The sequence below is a fragment of the Fukomys damarensis genome, unplaced genomic scaffold (genome assembly GCF_012274545.1).
Source record: "Fukomys damarensis isolate Sample0158 unplaced genomic scaffold, DMR_v1.0_HiC HiC_scaffold_9, whole genome shotgun sequence".
Taxonomy (NCBI): Eukaryota; Metazoa; Chordata; class Mammalia; order Rodentia; family Bathyergidae; genus Fukomys; species Fukomys damarensis.
The window spans coordinates 41,513,235-41,538,059 of NW_022900921.1; the positions used below are offsets into that span (position 1 = coordinate 41,513,235).

Below are 24,825 nucleotides of genomic sequence, written 5' to 3' on the forward strand. Positions count from 1 at the left end.
ACCAGGGGTCCTAGAGCTGGACCTGTCAGATATGCCCAGCCCAGCCCGGCACGCCAAGCAGTGCTCCCTCCGGATGCTGGATGCCGAACCCAAGTGGCCCTACTTCCTCCCACACAAGCGCTTCTCCCTCTTTAAGAAGAAAACTGTAACCGGCTGGTGGCCCTGCCAGGTCCAGGATGGTGACAAATGGCGCTTATCGGTAAGAGCTGGGGAAGGTGTCTCTTAAGACTGCTGTGCCATGTGACCTGGCTCTAGCAGCCTTTTGAGCACCTTAGCTGTACCTTTTCCTCCCTGGACACTGGGTGGTATCCCCAACTACCTCTCCCTGTGACTTTGGTCCCTGCCTGTGTGTCCCTAGGGCAAGGTGAAAATGACACTGGAAGTCCTGTCTGAGAAGGAAGCCCTAGCCAGGCCAGCAGGGCAAGGCCAGTCGGAGCCCAACCAGTACCCCATGCTGCACCCTCCCCTGTAAGGCCTGCAGGGCTGAGCTTCCCAGTGTTCCCTCCTCTGTCTGTGGGGTACAGGGGGCAATCACTTCCTTTCATGCAGTTCAGTTACAATCTGCAGAGAACAGGTTGGGGGGTGGGGTGCCCCAAAGGTAAAGCTCTCTGCTCTGGATCCCATGACCTGAAGGTCTGCCCTCTCTTTCTCTGGCATCTTTCCCTGGTACGGACAGACGCGTAGGCAGCTCATTCATGTGGCTGCGGTCTCCTGTTCGACACCTGTGCCTTGGTCTCTGCCGGCGTTACCGCTGCAAAATCCTGAGCTTCTCAGTCTTGCTGGTCATAGGATTTATGCTGTTCAAATTTATCTACTCAGCTCCGGTGAGGGGCCACCTCAGGGAGAGGGACAAGGCATGGGCTGCTCATGGGACAGCTAAGGGCACCTTTCAGTTGCTGGCTCAGCCTGATTCTGCCTTTGCTTTTCTCCAGAACTACTTGGCCATGAGCTGGATCCACCCCACACTCCGCGTGCAGCCTCCCATTAAAATATACAACCTCATCAATTCGGCCACTGCCAGCAGTGCCAGCCCTGCCCCCCTCGCCACCCAGGCACCAAGCCTAGAGCCTGTAACAGACCACCAGCTGCAGCTCCTCCAGGTGCCTAAGCAGCACCTGGGTGACATTTTCCCAGAACTTCTGGCTCCCCAGGACTGATCTGCGAGTGTCTGCCTGTCTCCTCTCCTGCCCGCTGTCAGTTGTCCCCTGGGCTTCCTGTAGTTCCGATTCTGTCTTAAAGAACATACAGGGGTGAGGTGTATTATTCCTATTGTGTCTAAGACAAGCAGAGCTGAAATTTCCCACTGAAATAAACACATTTTATAGCACAGCCACCTTGTCATTTACTTAAGAGGCTGAAGATGGCATGAAAGGATTCACAGGGCCAGGGAACAATGTCGCCTGAATGTGCCCCTGCAAGGTTTCTTCCATGCAAACAGGCTCCTGGTATTAGAGGAAACGGAGGGACAGTGACTGTGAGAAGCGGCTCTCAGGGGACCAAACCTTGGACCAGGCATGGCTGTCACCCAGCACTCAGGTCACAGATCCAGATCCATCTCAGGCCTACTCGCCATGGGAAGCATTTGTTTCTAGAACAAAAAGAGCCAGGGCAGGATATAAAATGCTAGGGTGGGTGGTTTTCTTGGGCCATTCATTTTTTTCTAAGGATAGCAGCTTGGTCCCTATGCTGGGTGGAGACTCCATTTCCCAATTCCCTAATCTCTTTAAAGGCCTTCCAGGTTCTTTGAGCTGGAACTACAGAGGCTGTAGAGTTTGGTCTCTGTTCCCTCCCACCACACGCAGTCTCTCCACCTTACAAGCCCTCCTAGCCCTCCCTTCACAGCCCCTTTCTCCCGCTTGCACACAAAGAACAAAACCCGGTTTGAGATTTGCCCTCCAGTTCTCCCAGCTGCACTGCTGTTGTGGAAGGTGCCGGGAGAATTCCTGCCACCTCTGCCCACCTTTGTGCCACACACAGTCCTGCTCCAGGCAAGGCAGAAGGCCCCTGATGGCAGCGGAGCCCTTCTGTGCTGAGCCCAGGGCCTTCCCCTGCAGAAGACAGAGGAAAAGCAATGGGTCTGAGGTTCGAGAAAAAGGCCTGGACACCTGCTAACCCAGCCCAAAAGGAAGGACAGAGTCAGAAGCTTAGGACTGGTTCCCTCAGCCACTTTAGAATTTCCCTTAGGTTATAGAGGCCTGATCCTGACCCAAACCACCTCAGTCACAGGGAAGACAGGCGAGCAGCATATGATTCTTGTCAGATAATGCAGTGGAGAAAGGGTCAACATGTAAGGCCATCACACAGGTTCATGATCACAAGCTCTTCCAGGCACAGAGGAGGCTGTTTGCTCCTAGGCTTACCAAATAAGAACAGCAATTATTTCTTCTCCATTAAGAAAAAGAAGATAGATTTCCTGTTGCGGGGGTACCCAAGGCTAGATAGTAAGAAGAAAGCTTCCTTACACTTCCAATATTCAAAGCAGATTTCCCAAAATCATGATCAACAAGAACATGCAGATAAGCAGACTCCAGTGGGTCCAGAGGCACATGATAAAGTCCATTTTCTGTGGCAAACCTACACCAGCTCAGCTTCACAATCTTCTCTCAACCTGCAGCTGACTGCCAGCCAAACGTAGCACAGAGGGTCCTGGACATTCCAACATACCCACGGCCCCTAAAGAGGACAGAGCTGCAGAAAGCCCCAGGCCACCAGGGAGGGTCCGTGAAACCTCAGTCTGCTCTGCAGCCCCATAGAGGCGCCCAGCTCAGGTTGCACATAGCGAGGATGAGTAGAGGGAGGAAAGGATGCAGGAAAGAAGTTTCCACCCAGATTTCCATGGGGATCTCCTCAATGGGCAGAAGGTTGGGCAAAGAGCAAAAACTATTAAGTGAACATCCTGAAAGTGAGAGCAGCTTCCTGCTCTGTGTGGATTAAGAATGTAGCTGTCCAAGCCTCCCTGGTCTGGGCAGGCACTGGGGCATCACAGTGCACATGTTCTCTCCACACCTCTTCACTCCCAGCAGAAGGACTCCAGGGAAAGGCACGTTGCAGCAGCTTCATGGGCCAGAGCAGGATGTCCCTGTGGATGACTGTGGGAAGGCAGTGTCTTCACACAAAGCTGGAGTGACAGAACACAGCCCCCACCCAGGCTGGCTGAGGCCAGGGTCCGCTTCTCTACACCTTGGAGGTGAATGATACAGGTGGTGGCAGCAGTGGGCGCTCAGTAGAAACGCTTTCGGCTCTGTTCCTGCCATTTGTTGTAGAGTATGATACCAATGACAATGGCAAACACAGAAAATACCAGGGAGAAGAAGACGATGAGGAAGAGAGCCAGGCCACTCAGGGGCTGCAGCGGGGCTGTCACTAGCAAGCAAGAGAGAATCAAGTCAGAGACAGAGCCCACCTACTGGGAAGAATCAACCAGACTGTTCAGCCCCCCACTTCTGGAGTGGTGACTTCCAATCCCTGACGGCTCAATTTAAACATGAAGCATTCACTGTTGCTGATCTGTAGAAGGGGAAAAATGCAAAGGCAGGTGCACACATCCCACCTTCTTCAGAGGACACCTGCCTTCCACACTGTGCCTGCAAGTTACCCTAACTTCAGTGGCACTGCCACTTCCTCCCCAGCCCTCCCAGGATCCCCACACTCACTCTCCGGCAGCTTCATGTTGTCTACTGAGGGCATGAACACATCCCGATGCAGCTTCTCCTCCTCCGGGGTCCTCTCCACCGTCAGCTCAAACAACTTCAGGGAAATGACATCGTGATTGTCTGGAGAGAGGGAGGAGGATTACTCTAGCTGCCTTGGTTCAAACCTCTGATCCTTGAAAGATAACTGCAACCTCTCCACTCTGTCATTTCAAAATAAGTACGGTGGGGTGGGGAGAATGGGGAACAAAGCATATTCTATATTTTCTGTATACTAGTATAGTTTAAAAATGTAGAGAATTAAATCCCATATCACACATAATGCCTCCTAGCACAAGGGGATGCCTGGTGACACTGCAGCTTCCCTCACTGAAGATCTCACACAAAAGGGCTCAGGACACCTGTTTACTGGGTCACAGGGCATGGCAGGTGTAGCTATTGGCACAGAAGATAATGCATTGATTTCTGTGTGGCTCTTTGGAATTGTGACCCTGAACCTCCCTAACAGTTAACAGAACATATCAAGGAAATAGAGATTGGATTCCTCTCTTCTAAAAATATTGTTATAAATGCTGGGCGTGGTGATCCACACCTGTAATCCCAGCACTTCAGAGGCAGAAGGAGTATCACCAAGAGTTTACGAGTTTGGGGCTAGCCTAGGCTACCTAGTGAGTTCAGGGCCAGCTTGAATATAAAGCCACACACACAACCACCACAAAAAAACTGTTATAAATACATGGATTTATACTCTTAAATGAAATGAACAGGATACACACGTGTAAATACAAACTACTTTCTCTGGTGTGGAAAAAAAATGTAAATAAGGTTCCAATTGTATAATTGATAATGTGAAATAGGAAGAAAAGGTCTAAAGGAGTAGGGAAGTGGGAAGGGTAGAGAAAAGGAAAGAAGCAAAAAAAATATGAAAAAAAGAAAAATGGAAACAAAGTCTTTGTAAATAGGGAAGGGAGGGCAGGGGAATGGGGAAAGAGAACCAAGATATATCATGTAAAAGGTACAAGATTCCAATGATGAATGTAACTGTACTGTATATCTAAAATGTACCAATAAACTTAATGAAAAATAAATAAATAAATGGATTTAAATATATTTCCTACACTTCAAAGTACTGACACTTCACTGATGTTCAAGCTGACCGATCTCTGTCAGTGGGAGCCCATTCAGGGTGGCTCCTGAGTCTTTTTACATGAGCCTAGGAGTTTTTGATCTCACTCCTGCTTTCCTGGGTAAGTCCTGGCTTGGACATTTTCCTGCCTGAGACCTGGCACAAGCCGTTTCTTGATGAAGTTTTATTTCTTTTAGTGGGGACTGGTACTGTGAGACCACAAATGTTTGTGCTGGGGAGCTCATGGCCGGAGGGCTGTTACTGCCTGGGACCTGGATTTCTGGTCATTTCTGTCATTAGGATGCTATCCACAGTTGTACACTGCTAGGATCTTGAGTAGATCCCAGACAGTAAACTCTGCATTCATCTTCAATTGGAAAAATATTTTAGTTTATTTAAGCCATGAGACAAGATAAAAGCTTGGGACAAGCTGAGAACAGTGGTGCACGCCTGCAATTCCAGCATGATGGGAGGCTGAGACAGGAGGATCATTAAGTCTGAGTCCTGCCTAGGCAATTCAGTGACTTAGTGAGAGCCTGCCTCAAAATAAAAAATTTAAAAAGGGCTAGGGATGTAGCTCCGTGTGAAGGCCCTGGGTTCAGTCCCCAGTACTGGAAAAATTAAGTTTTGTTTCAAAAGTAAGTTTTATCCATAATAAATTATGTTAATCAGAAGTACCCTTGCCTATTTCTTAACTATTCCCAACAGACATTTTGACTGGGGCTAAAGCCACGGCAGAGAGCACACAAAGAATAGCTATGAATCAGGCAGGAGAAGGAGAGATACCAGAGGCAACAGAAAGTGGAAAAAGCAGGCATTACTGACGTGACATAGTGAAGGGAGTCAAGTGTGAGAACAGTTGCTTAAATGGGCAGAGGAGGGGACAGAAGGCAAAACCAAGGAGAGAGTACTGTATGCAGCAAAGCAGCAGAAGCAACTCTGAGAACAGTGTAGATGGCAAGGCCCGAGAAGGAGGTGGATGGCTGGGAAAGAGAAGCCTCTATACACTGTGTGCCCACAAGTCTAAGCAGGAGGAGGACCTGGGGTCAGTCAGGGGATGGCTGAGTCAGGTGCAGTCCTGCAATAGCAGGGGCACTGGGCACATTAGCAGGTGGAGGGAGAGGAGCTAGATAGCAGAGGGGCAGCAGGGACAGGCTGGACATGCTGGCTGGACAGTGCGGTGAGTGTCGCTTAGCGACAACACCTACCGCCTCCAGGACACAACTGCAGGAAAACCCTGGGCCTCCTGGGCCACTTCTCCCCACAGCTCTGCCCATCTGCCTCTCCTGCAGGGGCCTGACCAGGGCAACTGAGAAGAGGGGAGCAGATGAGGAATGTGCAGGGCTGTACCTGAGAGATCACCCGTGATGGAGGAGGTACCAAAGTAGTACCCTCGGGGCAGCCAGACACCAGGCACCTCCAGGCAGTCTCTCCACTCGTGCTTGCCATCAATGTCTATCATGATCTAGGACAGGAGGAAGAGCCAAGTAGGGCAGGCATGGGAGCAGGAGGGAGACAGCCCAGCGCTCCTGGTCCCAGTGGGGCTCACCGTCAGATGCCTCTTGACATAGCGGATCACGAGGAAGGTGTCGTAATGGAGGTTGCGGACGATGGCTGTGCAGCCCCCCAGCTCCGTGGGTCGCCCATCCCGCTCATGGTCATAGCTGAGGGAACCGTTGTTCACCATGACAGAGATGTAGGGGAACACCCGCTAGGAGGCAGGGGAAAAGCATTCAGTGAGGAAGAGCATGCCACACACCTGAAAGCAGCGACAGGGCTCTGGGGGTCACAAGCTGAGCTCGCACAGTGTCCCAAACAGCCACTGTGCTTACTCGCAACCCTGAACATCCACATCCCAATGGTCACTCAGGAAGTCAGGCCCAGGAGGTCCCGCAGCTCCACACTTGCCTGAGTGACCCTTGCTCCTAACCTGGGCCTGGAGATCCCCTCATGACCCTGGAGTTTGCCTCAGCTACTTCCTGAGAGCCCATCTAGCAGGTCTACTCTGCCCAATACCAGGAGTCCTTTTATGGCTATAAACCTACATCCTAACTACTTCTTGGAGAAACAAATCATTTTTCTGGGTTCTTCCCATCTCCACTTTAGCACCACCCCTTCCCCACATAAGGCCGTTCTGCACATAGCAAACATTGTGAAATACCTGCCCGGGCAGGGCAATCTTGCTACTGAGGGTAGTGCCTTTCAATTTGGAGATCCTACCAGCAGGATTATGGTGCTGAGTGGATTAGGCCTCAGAAGGCCCTGCCAACAAGGGTGTGGAAGTTGTCTCCAGACTCTGCTCATGGTGCAGCAACCTTGTAGCCCACTTCAGCCTCACCCACACAAACTTCCTCTAACAACTACTAATACAGGGTCAGATTCTGCCCCTCAGGAGGAAACGCAAAGTCTCCCACAACCCACTCAATTTCCCACCTACTTCAGAGGCCTTCTTCTTGCAGCAGAGGGACAAACTTTTCCTAGACCTGATGAACCAACCGTCCAGGGCAGGCCTGGTGCCAGGCAACACAGAGGAGCATGGAATGTGGTGGGTTCGTGAGGCATGCACCTCCTAGGTGAGCTCCCCACTGTCCCACACTCAACATGCAGGTGGAAATGCAGTCAAGACCAGAGCCTGGACCTCCTGCGACAATAGCCAAAGGGACTCTAAGCAGCAACAGATGTTGGGTGACATGTAGGAATAGGGGTGGCCAGGGTGGGTCAAGAACTGAGTACCTGGACTCCTGGAGAATATCGCCTCTTCTGGGCCTGAGAGGGTCCAGCAGGTTAGTAGAAAAACAAAGGAGGGCACAGAAGACAGGAGACCAAATCAGAAAGAAACAGCTGTGAAGAGCTAAGACCCAAGCTTCAACGGAGGAACAAACCAACCTAGATCCCCAGACAGAATCAGAGCATCCACAAATGCCATTCAACATGTTCTCATTCCCCTCAAAATTATATGCAAAACCAGTGCTTGTACATCTTTTTGAGAAGGTCTGTATCAGCAGATTCTCAAAGTTCCCCTAGGAAGACCTCTCTGGCCCTGAGGGTCTTAAACCTTTGAAAAGCTTTACAAAAGAATCCCACTGGCCAGACAGGCCCCACATATATTCCTGGGAGTCAGACAGGCAGCCCAAGTTTGTACCCAGATTGCCATTCTCTGTAGCCAGAGGGAGACAAGGCAAACAAGGCTTCTAACTTGGAGATACCTCTTATTCCCTAGGGTATCAGGATATAGCTCTTACCCAGAAAACAAAAATCCCACTGTTTAAGGGACCATTAAATTAACTCTAATCCAAAGGGCTCATTTGCCCTCTAATTGAGCCTTATGGACACATATTCACAAGAAACTGCCGGCATCCTGACTCTAACATGTGGGCACAGGGAAGCTCCGTGGGAACACAGCAGCACAAAGGATCTGGAAGACTACAGAAATCCCCTCAGTTCTGAGCTCCCAGAACCAAGGAAAATGACATAAGCCTAGCCCAGCCTCAGTCTGGGGAAGAGCAGGCAGTGTGCAGCCTGGAACATTCCCTGTTGATACTTTCGTAGCAGGCCAGGCCTGGCTCCTGTTGCTAGGGCCAGGGGCAGACAGACAAGAGAGACAGATAGAGATCTCCTCTCTTGGAAGTGACACATAGTGAGCAGGTAAACAAAATCATTTCAGACAGTGATGGCACCACGAGGAATGAAATACAGGCAATGTGACAGACTGATGAGGGAAGTCCGCCCCTGAGGAGGCCACACTGGAGCTGAAACTCCAGATCTGCGCAGGGGGCTGAGGATGTGGCTCAGTGGTAGAGAGCACTGGCATGAACCAAGCCCTGGGTTCAGTCCCCAGCACCACACAAACAAAACAACCACAAAAGACAGAATGGAGAAAAGTGCTTATCACAGAACTTGGCAACAGAAAGTGATGACTAAATGTTACTTTAAAAAAAAAAAGTGAGCGTAAAGAACACAAGGCTGGCACATTCAAGGACTCAAAGAGGACAGGTATCGAAGCCCAGCTAGTGAGGCAGAGGCTGGGTGGGGCAAAGCAGGAGGAAAGGGCCCTCGGGACACAGTAAAGGGCTAGGAAGGCCCAGAGCAGCGTCCCGTCCCTGTCCTGCACCACTGGCAGAGTATACACAGGATAAGGAAGGCAGAAGTTAGTCAGTCAGCAGATAGTTCTGTTGCCACTACATGACCTTCCACACTATCATTTGGATACAAGGATAGTGAACCTTTTAGAGATTTCAATGATAACAAACAGCTGGCTATGGCATTTGTATCATGGGTTCACCACCACTGGAAGGGAACTGTTTCCATTTTTCACTTTTCTCATATTCCTTTCCCTTTTTCCCTTTCCCTTTCCCTTACCCCTCCCACTTCTCCTTCCCTTTTGGACCTCTTCTCTCTATTTCACATTATCTTATACATTTTGATCCTTATTTACATTTTCAGTTTCTCATACCAGAGTAACTATTCGGTATTTACACATGTGTGTCCTATTTATTTCACTTAGAGTATGGCCTCAATGTGCATCCATTTCTCAATGCTCCAGAAAGAATGGTTGCTAACAAGAAATCAACAATAGGGCTAGGGATTTAGCTCAGAGGTTCTGCTGCCTGCTTTGCAAGCACAAGGTCATGAATTTGATCCCCAGTACCAAAAACAAAGTTCAAAAATAAATAAATAAATAAATCAACCAATAACAGGCAGGCATGGTGCCACCGAGTTAAGTCCCTAGCCCATCAACCAATAACAAATGCTGGCAGGGTTGTGGGGAAAAAGGAAACCTTCTCCAGTTGGTGGGAGTGTAGACTGGTATAACCACTGTAGAAATCAGTATGGAGATACCTCAAAACACTAGGATTTGAGGTCCCATTTAACCCAGCTATTCCCAGATTTGGGTATCTTCCCAAAAGAATTAAAAGAATCATACCACGGCAATCTATGCACACCCATGTTTACAGCAGCACAGTTTGTAATAGGTAAAACTTGGAAACAGCCCAACTGCCCATCAACTGGAGACGAGATAAAGAAGTGGTTATAAAATGGCGTACTACTCAGCCATAAAGAATGAGAAATTAAGGAATTGTGAATATATCATCAAGCAGTTTGGAGAAATCTCTTAGGCTGAGAGAAAGCTTGTAATTTATGTGAACAACTAAAGGAGGGACCAAAAAAACAAAGAAAAATTAAAAATGCCCTAGAGGGTCCCAGTGACCCCAAGATTTGCTTCATTTACCATCTCCCATCCTCATCAGAAGTTGAAGCTAGCCCAGGGTGGTGGCGCACACTTGTACCTCAAGCACTTGGGAGGCTAAGGCAGCAGGATTACTGCAAGTTCAAGGCGCTACATGGTAAGACTCTGTCTTAAAAAATAAAAAAGTTGAGGCTGCAACTTCAGAGTGCCTGAGCCAGCCCAGCAATCCTTAGGCTAAGGGTGTCTCCCTCTTGCCAAGACTGGCGTGGCACCTGATTATGCAGGGACAGCCAGGAACAAAAGGGCCCCAGAAGCACACAGGACAGCTTCCGTCTACACACAGTGAGTGCCCTGGGCAGACTGTAGAACAGGGTGCAGGAGGATGTTGTTTTTGTTTTTTGTTTCTTTGAGATAGGGTCTCACACTATGTAGTTGACACACTTTTGCTTTTTTTTTTTTTTTTTTTTTTTTTTTTTTTTGGTACCGGGGATTGAACTCAGGTCCTTGTGCTTGCGAGGCAGGTGCTGGAACCACTGAGCTAAATTCCCAGCCCCAACTCACTATGTAATTGAGATTGACCTGGAACTCACTATGTAGTCCAGGCTGGGCTCGAACTCACAGTGCCTCAGCCTTGAGAGTGCTGGGATTACAGGCGTGTGCCACCACACCCGGTGGGAGGATGTATTTTTAAAAAGCAACACAAAAGCTTGTGATGTGCACCCACAGGTAAGAAACCCTGCTGGACAAGAGCCCTGCAGCTCCATGGCTGTGATTTGTCTGCCTCAGCAGCTCAGGACTTGGCCTTCAACTTTTAACTGCTAGCTTATTTTCTATTCTGAGGCAGGGGTTCTTGAAGTGTTGCTTGGATAGCCACTAATTTCAGTGCAGCAGCAGGTATTTTTCCCCTGGAAAGCAGCCTACAGCTGGCACCAAAGGTTGAAGAATCTCATTCATTCAGGCAAGGTGGTAGTTCCATTCCTAACTCAAGAATCACAGGAAATGAGGAATTCCCACCTACTGTCCAAATAATTACTGTTTGTTGGCTACAGAATTATTTTTTTCGTACTATGAGGCCACTTAACTTTTTTTTTTCCAAGATCTTCTACAGCTGGGAGCATGATGGTGCACATCTGTGATCCCAGCACTCTAGGAAAACCCTGACTTTACCCTCCCTGATTACTAGTGGAACACTTGCTGCCACTGCCAGAGAGACCTGTTGCTTTTCAGAATTTCATGCCTGTGAGCTGATGGTCCTTGGATACTTTCCTCTAGCCCTTTCCAAGGGAATGCAGTGGAGACAGGTTAACTGAGCAGTACTCTCCTGTTCAGAGTGGATAACAAGATCAGCAAGATCCCCACATTACAGGGCAGCATGAGAGGCCCGTTCCATAGGCCCCAAACTACCGCTGACCTGTACTGGTGACCCTGTCCCCAGGTCTCACACAAAGCTCCTCAACTGGAGGACATGGAAAAGAAGCAATCCCAGGCCCACTGTCTACCCAAAAGACCTTTATATATTTCATACCATGGAATGACTTAAATCTTACGTAGTTGTGACCCCATTAGAAAAATCCCAAATCTAACAATTTGAGGGCTTCAATAGAGTACTCCCTCCAAGGGCCGGGGATTTAGCTCAGTGGTGCTGTCGCCCGCCTTGCAAGCACAAGGTCCTGAGTTTAATCCTTGGTACCAAAAAAAAAAAAAAAAAAAAGAGTACTCCAAAATCAGGAAATTTTTATTTGAGGTTCATACACTTATGTCCACAACCCCCCTTCAGATCACTACAGACACCAAATCTCAGAGTGCAGCCCAAATTTACTGATGCCCATCATTTCAACAGTATGTAGATACTGTCTGTGAATGAGAAGAGCTATCAATTCTATAGAACAGAAGATCTTGCCTATAGTTCTACTTTGGGGAGTCCAAACTTCCTAAAATTATATTAAACTCCTCTGTGTATGTGCCTCTTTCTATGGGGCTAACACTTTTCTCAGATGCTCAAAAGGGTCAAAATCCTAAATAAGGTAAAGACTAATCCAAAGCGACCCACCTTCCTTAGCCCTGGTTCTTGCCTTCTCCTTCCTTTTTCCCTTCCTCAGACTGGAAACACCATCCTCTCCCTGCCTTCCCATAATACCAGGAGAAAGCCATTCCACTTCCACATTTTCCTTGCAGCCAGCTGTCTACAGAGAGCCCAGCCTCAGGGCCAAGCCATCTAGTCAGCCTCCCTATCTGTGCTCCACAGGCCAGGCCCAAGTCTCCCTTAGAAAATGATGCCTACCTAGGCCTGAGAAAAAAACCCAACTCACACCCAAGCCAGGTGGTAACAAGAGAACTTAAAAAGGTAAAGTACTGAGTTCCTTAATAATGCAGAGAATCGCTCTGCCAACAGAAAAAAGACCAAGGGGAGGGATCAGTGTCTTCATCAAGATAAAAGCTTGATGCACAGTGTTTTGACTCTTTATTTTTTGGCAGTGTGGGGGATTGAGCTCGGGGCTTGGATGTACTAAGCATTCCCTCTACCACTTTGTTACATCCTCAGCCTGTAATGGGTTTTTTAACTGGATGGCACAGTAATGTTCATTTTCTTCTAGTTCAAAGGAGAAAAAATAATCAGTACATCAAAAAATATGTATGGGGAGTGCCTCAAACAAGCCTTGATCCAGAAAGACCAGAGAGCTGTTCACCCCAGACTGCAGCCAATGCTTCTGCCCAAGTCTCCCAGAGAACTCAAGCAGAGCCTGCCAAGGCTATGCTGGGCGCTCTCATCTCAGGAAGTCCCTCACCATCAGGATCTGATTGCAACTATGGGAGACGTTCCCATGCCAAGACTGCCACAGAGCTCCGTGCAGCTCTCACCAACATCTGGCTTCTCCTGAGAAACTGATACGCATCGCTGATGAATTCAGTGTCAAGAAAAGATGATCAGGCCACGTTTTAGCCAACATTTGAAAAATAACAGCAATACTGAGAAATAATTCATACACTACACAGTTCACCTCAAGTATGTAATTCAAAGACTTTGGTATATGCAATTTAAGATTATGATTACATTTCTGCACTCTCAAAAGTGGTGCCCACTATGAGCCACTCTCCCCACCTGTACCCCACAGTGCCCTAGACAATCTCTAATCTGCCCCTCTCTACAGATCTGCCTTCATGGACATCTCATATGCACTACTATATGGATATATCTATCATACTTTGTCTATCCATATATTAGTTTATGGACATTTGAGGTGTATCTATTTTTTAGCTGTTATGAATAATGCTGCTATGAACACTCTTTGTTTTTGTTTTGTTTTTTGGTTTTTTGAGACAGAGTTTTACTATGTAGTTGAGACTGACCTGGAACTCGCTATGTAGCCCAGGCTGGTCTCAAACTCATAGTGATCCTCCTGCCTCAGCCTCCCAAGTGCTCGAATTACAGGTGTAAGCCACCACACCCGGCTGCTATGAACATTCTTACAAAAGCTCTTACAGCCAAGCATGGTAGTGCATACCTATAATCCAGCACTCTGGGAGACTGAGACAGGAAGATTTCAAGTTTGAGCCCAACTCAAAACTTAGTGAGACCCTCTTTCTTTCTTGGTGGGTCACATAAAATATTTTTAACCATTTGAAGAAATACTTGTTCTCCAAAGCACCTGTGTACTGTTTTAATTTCCACCCACCATGTAAGAGAGCATCACGTCATCCCACATGCATGTCCGCACTTCTGTCACCAACATGGTGGGTGTGAAGTAGCACCTCATTAGGATCTTCATTTGCTTTTCCCTATGGCAAATAACATTGAATATTGTTTCATGTGTTTATTGGTCACCTGTCTATCTTCTTTGAAGAAGTATCTATTCAGTATCTTTGCCTACTTTTTATTAGGTTCTCTTTTTAAATACTGAGTTGTGATCTTTTTTGTTAGTTTTGTATGTGTGTATATGTGTGTGTGCGTGTGTGTGTGTGTGTGTGTTTTATTTGTTTGTTTGGTACCAGGGATCGAACTTGGCACCGTGTGCTTGCAAGGCAGGCGGCAGAACCACTGAGCTAAATCCCCGGCCCCTTTTGTTGTTTGGTTTTGGGTTTTTTTGTTTGTTTTTTTTTTGGCTTTTGAGATAGGGTCTCACTATGTAGTTGAGACTGACCTGGAACTCACTACGTAGCCCAGGTTGATCTCGAACTCACAGCGATCCTCCTGCCTCAGCCTCCCGAGGGCTGGGATTACAGGCGTGCGCCATCACGCCTGGCCTGGTTTAGTTTTTTTTGAGAGTTTCAGTATACAGCCAAGGCCAGCCTTAAACTCACAACCCTACTGACTCATCTTCCAAGTCGCTGGGATAACACGTAGGCACCACTGTACCCTGCTCTAATAGGAATTCCTCAGATTCTTTAGGACTGCTTATAACCTGTCACTTGTAAAATAGTTTTCCTTCTTCTTCTCCCATCAAGATCTTTTATTTTCATGTCTAAATGCTTTAGCTAGAGCCTCCAGTACAGTGCTGAACGTAAGTGGCAAGAGTGGATATCTTTGCCTCATTCCTGATTTCATGAGGAAAGGAGTCTTTCACTATTACACAAAGTGAGAGACAAGTTTTTACTGCTACCTCAAGGAACTGGATGAACTGTTCCTCATGCTTTCTCTGCCTCCTTGCCAGGCATATCCCCCTGCCACAAACCACAGTCATCTGTCAGTTTTCAAAAGGCTCAGGGACTGTACTTTGCTTAGGTGCTTCAGAAAATAAAGTAAAATACTAAGACTGATGTCTCTGGAGTCAGGTCTGCTTGTTGTGTGATGGTAAAAAGTTCTATTACCTTCCTACATGTAACATGCAAGCTAAGTGGTGGAACAGTTTGTTTCCGGGAGACAGAGAGCCAGTCCCCCGTCAAGTTAAAACTCCTGTCAAGCCCTGAAGCCTACACATTTTTTTAGGTGCATTTCTAGCTACCGCTGGCTCCTTGGTAACTACAAACCTAGTCAAGATGCTCCCCCCAAGGTCCTCAGTGCACATGCCCCTTAGAATCATGCCCAGACCCTCAGCAAGACATGACCCTCCAGAACCTTGCCCACACTGTGCACAATAAGTGTGAGTCACATGCAGACTACTGGTGCTGGGTCACACCTAACTGCAAACCATCCAAGCAAATACCACTCAGCCCCAAGGCTGGCCAACAGGACAAGAGCTGTGCTCAAGAATGCTGCACCAACAGTGGCCCCGGCACCGTGCACACAAAAGACTTCTGAGCCTGCTTTTCTCCCTAGCCTCACCCCTATCCTGTGCGCCTTTATTTCCTCACACATGGTCCCTCTCACCTGAGCACCTTAATATACACTGTTCACTGTGTAGAATACTGGATCCCTCTACTGGAGACCTCAGCATGAATGTCACTTTCCAGAGGACCGTTTCCATAACCACTCCTGCCACCGACACTGCCGCCCACTGATGTCAGAAGCTCCTGCTATGTCCCCTCTCCACAATGCCCCAGAGTTCCCCCATCCCTCATCTCCACGGCATTAGGACAGCAGGGCTTACTTTGGTTTCATTCAGCAGTAGTAATTCCTAGGGCCTAACATCTACGAAGTGTTCAGATGTGTGTGCAGCATAAGGAACCCCAGAAGGAACAGGGAGGAGCCGCTCTCACTGAATTACAACAAAAAGTTACTCTAATCAGGTTTCACTTTCCACCTCTTCTCATGTGAACACGTGAGAAATGTTAACTGCTGAGTTGGAGTGCTACAGATACAATGCTCATTCTATAGGTTTTTAATTCTTCATAATAAACCTTAGGGAAAAAAATAAAGTGAACTCTGCCTTCATTCCTAGTCCTGCCTGCCCTGTTAAATATTACTCAGCTACAGGTCTCTCAGTGACAACTTGTCATAATAATTCTTCCACCATCTGATGGCAGTACCATATGACAGAATACAGCCTACCGCCAGTATAAGAAAACAGCAAAGAATCCTTCGGGTCAGCTCATAAAATGCAAGGTCTGCTGATGGCCAGGTGCTGGGTTCCAACAAAATGCTGGGATTACTCAGCATCCTTTTACTGGGAGCCCTTCCTACAGGCAAAGAGAAGTGCTCATGGTGGAGAAGAGGAAGAAGAAAAAGATGCTGGAAAGGGTGAGCAAGCTGCAGAAGAAAGCAGAGCCGTGATAAAGTCAAAGCAGGGAGCTGAGTTACACCAATCCAGCTTGCTCTGGTGCTGGTCTAGCAGCCAATCACTAACTGGCCACGTGTGCTCATTTTCCACTCAGTAACGGAACATGAGAGAGAGCGAACATTGCAGACACAAGAAAAAGTGCCCGTTCATGACAGCTATTCTGAGGGCTGTGCAATCATAAACAGTTCTAGAAAAATGACTGACAAGGACATTAAGTTTTTGAAGTTCAGTGGATGAAGACCCCTCACTACCTGTCCCCTCTTTCCCCTCCTGCACATCACTCCTGAAGGAAAGAACTGTGATGTCAGGGCAGCTGACCTAAGGCTCTGACACTTGCCATTACCTCTTGCTGCTTCTCCTCATTGGGGTAGGTGTCTACAAATACTCCCAGCCCCACAAATTTGTCCATGTTTCCAAACACAGGCCCTAGAGAGAGAGAACAGATGATGAACAATGAAATAAAGCAAAGAGTTGATAAAAGAATATTATCTCCCTATGATGAAGGAAAGGAGAAATTCAAATGACTCCTGGGCTTCTCTTAAGATGAGAACACACATGTAAAAGCACCTGGCAAAGTTCAGGGCCTGGTCAACACCTGGAGTTGTTTGCTGTTGAAGGCAGGGAAAGAGAGAAGGCCACTGCGATCCTGGTTAGCACTATGGCAGCTTCCTGATCCTAATGGGTTGCTAAGGAGCCCCTACAGAATTGTGCTTCACAAACACTTGGTGCAGATCATGCCCCCAAGAGAGAAATGAACTCCCAAGTTCTACTTCTTGTTGCAAAAGATAGCAAGTCAAATCAGGTTGAGCCTGACATCTACCTGGAGCAAGGCTCCCACACAGCAAGGGAAAATACAAAATTCTTCTCTCACTCAAAGTGCTGAGCCTGCTCACTGGATATGTCCAGAAGAAACCAGCTCACCAACCAGCAGTGTTTGGGAGAGCCAGGGCTTCACCCAGCCAATGGGCCAAGTTTCACAGGGAAACTCGGGAGAAACTAATGAGCAAGAAATCACCCCATGTAAGTCACGCTCAGCTGGACTCAGATCCCACACTAGAGACTAGACAAGCCGTGTTCATCGACAGACATCAAGGGAGAGGGAAAACCTTCTCCATAAGAAGGCACAGGAGAAAGTAGGCCTACCATTCCCACATACAAGCAGTCCAGGGTCCCCAATACCTGGCTGCATCCGATCCTTTGTGTACCAGATTGCAAGGCCATCCCCATGCAGGTTCTTCTTGCCCTGGCCGTGGATCCTGAAGTGCACTTGCAACTCCCAGTCTCTCAGGAAACACGGCTGCAGTGAAACAGACACTGGGATCAATGAGGAGCAGGAAATCAAACCCCTCAAGCCCTCAGTGGCATCCTACAGACTGGGGAAAACATAAATGCAGGCTGTAAGTCTGAGGCTTAAAACCAAAACCTAAGATTCGTGAAGTGTTTGGTCATAATATTAAACAGATTGAGCCATTTGACCATTTAAGATATTTACTATGAAAAGTGAATAAAAAGCCCAGTTATTTTCATCATCTTCCAGCAAAAACACACTCCAGAAACAGCACTCCACAAATGGAAAAGGAAGGAGAGACTACCATGACCCTACTGTCTTCCAGAAAAGAATCTGTCTCCTCAGTATACATGGTTGAATTAAACTTTATTTGCAACTTAAGATCACTGCTCTGACAAAAAAGACCCTAAAAAGCTAGGATTTAAAGAAAGGTCAAGGCCTTATTCTTATAAAAGAGTAAGAAAAGCTAAGCCATTATGCCAAAGTTTCCAGGTATCAATTGCAGATGCTAGAAACAACTCTAATTAGCTGGACTTGGCCCTCTACCAAGGTGAGGCACTAGCCTGAATTCTCATAAGAGGTCCCCCAAACCCTTAATACCATGACCAGGAAGCACAGAAGGGCCAGAAGTGAATGCCACACTAGCAGGAACAGCTTCTGCTGAGAAAACATTAGGAGGTGGTACTAATCAGACTTCTATTTTGGTTTTTTTGTTTTTGTTTTTAAACTGTGGCTGGGTATGTAGCTCAGTGGCACCGCACCCGCCTGGCAAGTGCAAGGTCCTGGGTTCAATCCCTGGTATGGGGGGAGGGGTGCCTATCACATTTTTTTGAACTGTGTATCAAGACCCTGTAAAAACAGAGAAGGAGGCAGGTGGCTAAGTGCTCTGAATAATTTAATGGTTTTAAGGAAATTTAGGGAAGTTCCTGGTTAAAGGCCATTGTGAAGAAAGAAGGTAAGAGGCAGAGAGACCAGCTGGGGTTAGCCAAAGACTCTACAAACAGATTGTTATGGCTCTTTGGGAATATACTGCTTGATCATTTTTGCTTTTCATTTCGAATTTCTGGGATATTTTCCAAAAGCATTAGGAGTACAAAGTCAAAATGATAGAGTTGGCTCCTTCTGCTTTCAGCAAGGAACTTAGAAATCACCAACAGCTTAGCCTACTCTGAGCCCAGTCCCTGTTTTGTCACTCTGAGGCCCTATCTCCCTGCTGTTTCATTTGGATTTCACAAGGTGAAGTTCAGCAGCAGAAAGCTGCTTCACAGCCAGTAGGTAGCTATGAAGCCACTGGGAAGGCAGAGCCAGATAAGGTCACACTGAGCCAAGGGGCATTCTGTCTCAGGCAGCACAACACTCTGTGGTTTTCCTCAGGGCTGTGACTAATAGTGGTTCTGACACTTTGTTGCACTGAATCTCCATAGGGAGCTTTAAATCCCAATGGCCAAGCGCACCCTCTTCCAATTACATCAGAAGCTCTGGGGTGGGACCCAGGTGCCAATGCCAACAGCAGCCAAATTTAAGAACTACTGTCCAAACACATCCTACACAAATAACTCAAAAACAGCTCCACAGCTCTTTCTAATGGCGAGGAAACAGAGAACACAGGTATCAGAGAATCTGAAAAAGGGCAAGAGAACTAGACTCTAGGCTAGAATTTGCTGCTTAGAGACAGCTACTAAGACAGCAGCAAAGTCTTAAGCCTTGGACATAATCATTTAATTCCCCACAAGAGTCTTGCTGTCAATGACAATGAAACTTGTAGCAGGTAAAACAACAACACAAATTTCCCTAAAATTTTAACTTTCCAAAATCTTTTCATGTCTATTGTATTTTATTCTCCCAACTTTGGTGAGCAAGTAGAACAGGTCTTACGAAGTTCAGGTGAAAATTGGAAAAAGGGAAAATGCAAGGGTAGATAACCTGCTCAGGGCCTGTGGTGGTTCAGTGACAGAGCTGGATTTCGAAGTCATGCCTTTCAACTGCCTTTTACATCTGCTGCTGTGCTCTGCACTGTCCAAAACTGATCTCGGCACTAAAATCTGGAGAGCTCATAGAGAAACTTCTCGCTCTTCCACTCTCTGAGAATTCTCTGCTTCAGAAAATGAACAGGGAAAAGAAAGAGCTCTCTTTTCTGAGGTTCACTCATCTACAACTAATGAGAACCATGTAAAAGATTATTTTTTCTTTACTTATGGGAACCAGAGAGAAAGTATCAAATGATTATAAATGATGCCAAAATGATGCCCAAAAGTAACATGGTTGTAAAAGATTTAGAAAGAGCCCTGGTAACTAAAAAGAAAGCATCATCTTATACTTGTACAAAATCACAGTGCAGCCAGCCATACCAGGACTACCGCATTTACTTCTTATCTCAAGGAGGACAATGTAGCTAAAAAAGTCCAGAGAAGGATAAATAAAATAACCAATAGCTCAGTGATTTTTCACATGAAAATATATATATATATTTTTTTGAGATGGGGGTTCACATATAGTTCAGGCTACAGTGATCCTCTTTTCTCAGCCTCCCAAGGGTGGCTACAACTATGGGTGTGCACCACTACACCCAGTCAAAAACAAAACTTTTAATTTGATTCTTCAAACTGAACAAGAGAAGACTATTAGGATGACGTTTGGGATGAATTTATCTTTCTTGATTTTTTTTTTTTTTTACTTTATTAATTTTTGACACAAGGTCTATATTGCACAAGCTGGCCTCAAACTCCTAGACTTAAACAATCCTCCTGCCTCAGTCTTGCAAGAAGCTGGGACTACAAGAGTGTTCCATCTTGCAGACTCTAGTCTTCTTCTTTCTTTCTTTCTTTTCGTATTTTTTAGTGTCCCACTTTATAAAGCAAAATAAACAAAATTCTATTAAACTCCAGTAAGTAGTGCTATTGGGTCAATCTGGAATTAAACATATTTCTGAAAACAGATTCAAAATGAATTGTTTGCTATAATTAGGGAAAGGTATCTGATTTCTGTTAGAAAGGTTACCATAATTTCTAAAATAAAGATCCCTGGTATCTACAAAAAAATCGACTACTAAAAATAGACAATAAAAGTAAGTCAATATGCCACTGCTGAACTTTTTAGGACAATCTGGAGCTGTCAGGAGGGGAAAAAGTCCTTCTTACCACCCGGTTCCACAAGGCACCCTGTTTACTCTGCATATCTGGAGTAAGGCGGATATACTGGGTCATCACCATGGCATTGCCCATCAGATTCCACAGTGAGGAACTGCCTGTGCCCACACCTATGGGGAGGAAGTGGATCAGTTCATATTTTTCAACTCATTCAAAGACCTACCACAGATCCTCCAAGAGTTACAGCCATTATCTTTTTTTTTTTCCCCCTTTCATGTCACTCAATACAATCTCCCACCTTCTGTCACACATTTTTTAAAAGAATTTTTTCAAAGAAGTCTCATAATGTTGCCCAGCCTGGCCTCAAACTCCTCAGCTCAGGTGTTTCTCCAGCCCCAGCCTCTCAGGTAGTTCAGACTACAATCACATGCCTGTACTCGGCTACACATAAATCTTTTCATTTTGCTTATTTGAGACAGGGTCTTGCTATGTAATCCAGGCTATCCTTGAACTTGTGACAATCCTCCTGCCTCAGCCTCCACAATGCTTGGAGTACAGGAATGTGCCATCACACAACACATAAATCTTAAATCCTTACCATCTTTACAGCTTCCTTTCTCAAAGCCCTTCTCAGATGAAGAACTCAAAGTACATCAGAGCTATCACTTCATGCATGCCACAGAAACAATAGCTCAGATCTATTCCCATTTTATATGAGTGAACTTTAGTACTATGAAAGAAAAAAAAATCCCTTGGTTATAGCAAAAGAGCTTGGCCCATGGGCCTGAGTTTAATTCTTTAATTAATCTTTTAAGTATGAGTTACATCTCCGTCCCCAGACTATAAACTCCTAGAGAGTGAAAACTTAGTTTCTGTAGGACCTGCAGTATGACCAGCACATGGGAGGCAATGTAGGTGCTGGGTGAATAAGTGAGACTTTAGCAATGGTAATGCATGTATACTCTTTTTGTTTCCTGTTACCATATCCACACCTCAGTAGGGAAAAGGACTTGTGTTAAGCCATCTCACTGATGCTCCCCTTTTGTAGTTAACTGCACCCATTTTCTGGTTGATAAGCTATGCATATTAGAGTCCTACAACTGCTAGACACAGCAAAATTAACCAACCTTTTTCATCATTAAGGACCCTTGTCAAGAAAGAGTATTCTAACAAGCAACAGGAGTTTATCTTCCTTCTCAGTCTGGCCAAGTTCTACCCCAGTCCTTCCTCCAGTTTTATTTCTGGCACACTCAAAGGTCCATCGCGATTCTAGCTCAGGGGTGGTGGCTTCGAGTCACTCCTCACTGTTCCCACTCCTTCCCACACTGCTCCCGCCCACCACCAGCTTCCTCGGTCGTTCCAACTGCTGGTGGCATTGGAGCGCCCAGCCTCGACCTACTGGAAACTTCCAGGACTCGAGAACGGGAGGGAGCGGACCCCAGACCTTCGGACCTGGGGCGCTCAAACGTGGGTTCCTACCCAACCCCGGCTGTTTCCTCTGGGCCGAGAAGCCCCGGGCGGTCGCCACCTCCACCAAGGGGCACAGGTCGCAGAGCCCCCCTCCCCGTAAGATCACCTCGCCCTGGGCGCCTCACCCTGATAGGGCTTCGACAGCGAGTGCTCCCGTTTCAAGTACTCGAACGCCTGACCCGCCCCGACTTGCAGTGGCCCCAGCCCAGACCCCAACAAAAGAAGAAAAAGCAACATCCTGGACCCATGCCTAGCCGACAAACGCCGCCGCCAGTATTGCCACCAGCCAGAGGAAAACAGAGTCAGCGCCATCTTTCCTACCGCGTCCCTTTACCAGAAGCCCGCCCCCTCGCCCAACCTATTGGCCCTTAGCACTATTTTCTCCGTGTCCCATTGGCTCTTGTTCTGTCCCCGCCCGCACAGGTGAGTATAGCATCGATTGGCTGTCTTGCATATCAGTTGCCTTGCCAACCCAGGAAAGGGGCATGGCCGAATGTCCGGACTCCTTTATCTGCATTTGTCCTGCGCTTTGCTAGGCCTGCTGGGTTAGTAGTGATTTCTGTTTTGTTTCTGCCTTCTGTAGTAAATTTAAAGAGATAAAACCTTTCTTGGCGGGCGATCCCGAGCAAAAGTTCTATGGTCTGTGCCATAGACTGTACGGAATTTATCAGTAAGAGGATATAGAACTGAACGGAGAAATAGACAAATCCACAATTAAAGTAGCTTGAAAATAATCAAATTTATGAAAGACTTGAGCTTCACTATTAACCAACTTGACCTGATGACATTTATAGAAACTTCACCCAACAACAGTGGAAGACGTTCTTTTCAAGCACAAATAAAATGTATGCCCAGAAATTTGAGGCCATAAAACAAACCACAAATGTGAAAGAATTGAAAGTACACAAATAATTCAATATTAACTAGATCACTTCCTTCCCGTTCCTCCTTTCCTATTTCTCCCAAGCCACCACAACTTGTGCATCCAGATTGGTCTGATCCACTGTTCTCACAAGGTCACTGATGTGGTCTAAGCCATTAACCATGGTGCTTGTCAGGGTTAAATAAGGTAACAATTGGTAAAGCCTTAGATGAGACCCTGGTATGTGGTAAACACATTCCATCCTCATCATTGTCATTAACAGGGCCTTTGACAGCCCTCATCTTCAAGGAGGAGACTGAAGTCCCTCAACTTGACACACAAACCTCTCTGCCATCTGGCCCTGCCCATGGCTCCCTTCCTCCACCCTCAATTTCCAACTTCCAGACTGGCTTCCTCAATTCTTCTTTCCAGCAGCCCATTTCCTCCTGGAGGTTTTCCTCGACATTCTCAGGCTGCTCAGCTCTGCATGTGCTCCATGCACATCTCTTACGTAGCACTCATCAGATCTCTGCCTTTGGCTTCTGAATAGATTTCACCAAAGTCAACCCTGTTGGTCTGGGAGTGTAGCTCCATGACAAAGTGCTTTCCTACCATTCACAGGTCCTGGGTTCAGTCCCCAGTACAACGCCCCCGACACACCAGTTCTTTGTTTCCTGAGCATAAATATATTTAATATGAGTGTGTTTGTTTTGTAAGGGATCAACTTTTTAAAGCTATCAAATCCATTAATACTTTATACAGTCCACATAAAGCAGATGCATGGTGATAGGACATAAGGAATTAGAGTAAATCTATTCATGCATGAATACTCTGGTTTTAAAGCCATTTGTGGCCCTGAATTATCATAGGATAAAAGTCAAGTGAATATTCAAGGCCCTTCATAACTGACTCAAATCAGGCTGTTCACATATGTGTATCACTGGAACTGTGTAGCTCAATTAACAGATTATGCATTTGTCTCCCCATGGAGGCTGGGAGTTCCTAGACCATTGGAAGCAGGTCTTACTCACTTCCTATACCAGACCCAACCCCTAACCCATCACTAGTATATAGTAGGGTTCTAAGTGTTTCAAAGAATTATTTCTACTGTATTTATCAGTTGATGGATTTTTTTATTGTAATAAAAAATTTACCACTGTAACCTTTCTTTTTTTTTCCTTGCTGAAGATCAAAGGTAGGGCTCCATGCACACTAGACAAGTGCTGTACCATTGAGCTATATCCCAGCCCCCCTTTTCCTCTTCTTTGGGGTACGGAGAATGGAATACAGGGGTGACCTACAACTGAGTTACATTCCAGGCCCTTTTAATTTTAATTAATTAACAAATTTAATTTATTTATATTAATTAAATATTACTTGCATCAATTTATTTATATATTAATTAAATTTATTTATATTAATTAATATTTTAAGACTCACTGAGTCACCCAGGATAACCTTGAATTTATAATCCTGCTGACTCAGCCTCCAGAGTAGTTGGGATTACAAGGGTATGCCCACACCTGCTCCCAGCCCTCATTTTAAGTACACTATATGCTCAAAGGAGGCCTAAGTTTATCACATCGTTGTATGACTTGTCCATTGCATTTCTGATGGGCTATTATCAGCAGATCTCTTGCTGTAAAATTCTTCATGATGAAGAAAAGTTGGATAAAGGAGAAGAGTAGAAAAGGTGAACACCCCAGATGATTTTGTTCTGACTGTTGCAATAGGAAGAAGACTCATTAATGAGGAGCATTTCAAAGAAAAGGAACAGAGCTGGGGTTTGAGAGAGGCAAGTAAACAAGAGAGTTATGATGAGAAAGAACTGGGAAGAGCATCTCACTTCAATAGCTGAGCAAGAACAGAAGTGGGACTTGTCCTGGAATATGCTAGAGAGGGGCAGTTCTTCAAGATCAGCTACTTCTCAGTCTACAAGGGGCACAAAAGAATGGTGGGGTTTCTACTGTAGCTGCTTTCCAGAAGAGCCAGATTCAGGT

At 46.3% G+C, this 24,825-nt stretch overlaps 2 protein-coding genes across 11 annotated transcripts in view; one reads left to right on the top strand and one right to left on the bottom strand.

Moving 5' to 3' along the window:
* The window catches only part of Fer1l5 (fer-1 like family member 5), a 45,869-nt gene extending 44,487 nt beyond the window's left edge, over positions 1-1,382 (top strand). For all 8 annotated transcript variants that reach the window (XM_010638112.2, XM_019209606.2, XM_033761705.1 and 5 more), the window contains 4 exons: positions 6-199; positions 359-468; positions 677-824; positions 933-1,382. In XM_010638112.2, the coding sequence (XP_010636414.1) occupies positions 6-199; positions 359-468; positions 677-824; positions 933-1,157 (677 nt within the window). In that variant the 3' untranslated portion in view covers positions 1,158-1,382. The remainder of the gene's footprint in view (positions 1-5; positions 200-358; positions 469-676; positions 825-932) is intronic.
* Positions 1,383-1,960: 578 nt separating this feature from the next.
* Positions 1,961-22,422, bottom strand: Lman2l (lectin, mannose binding 2 like). Of its 3 annotated transcripts, none has more exons than XM_010638119.3 (9): positions 22,089-22,422; positions 20,545-20,663; positions 17,299-17,416; positions 16,463-16,545; positions 7,510-7,542; positions 6,326-6,487; positions 6,127-6,241; positions 3,654-3,773; positions 1,961-3,363 (listed from the first exon to the last, which is right to left on the bottom strand). In XM_010638119.3, the coding sequence occupies exons 1-9, from the start codon at positions 22,273-22,275 to the stop codon at positions 3,221-3,223; spliced, it is 1,080 nt and encodes a 359-aa protein (XP_010636421.1). In that variant the 5' UTR covers positions 22,276-22,422; the 3' UTR covers positions 1,961-3,220. The 3 variants fall into 3 exon arrangements, with proteins under 3 accessions (XP_010636421.1, XP_019065158.1, XP_010636422.1); XM_019209613.2 differs by having other exon boundaries at positions 22,214-22,284; XM_010638120.3 differs by lacking the exon at positions 7,510-7,542 and having other exon boundaries at positions 22,089-22,340.
* Positions 22,423-24,825: the final 2,403 nt, after the last annotated feature.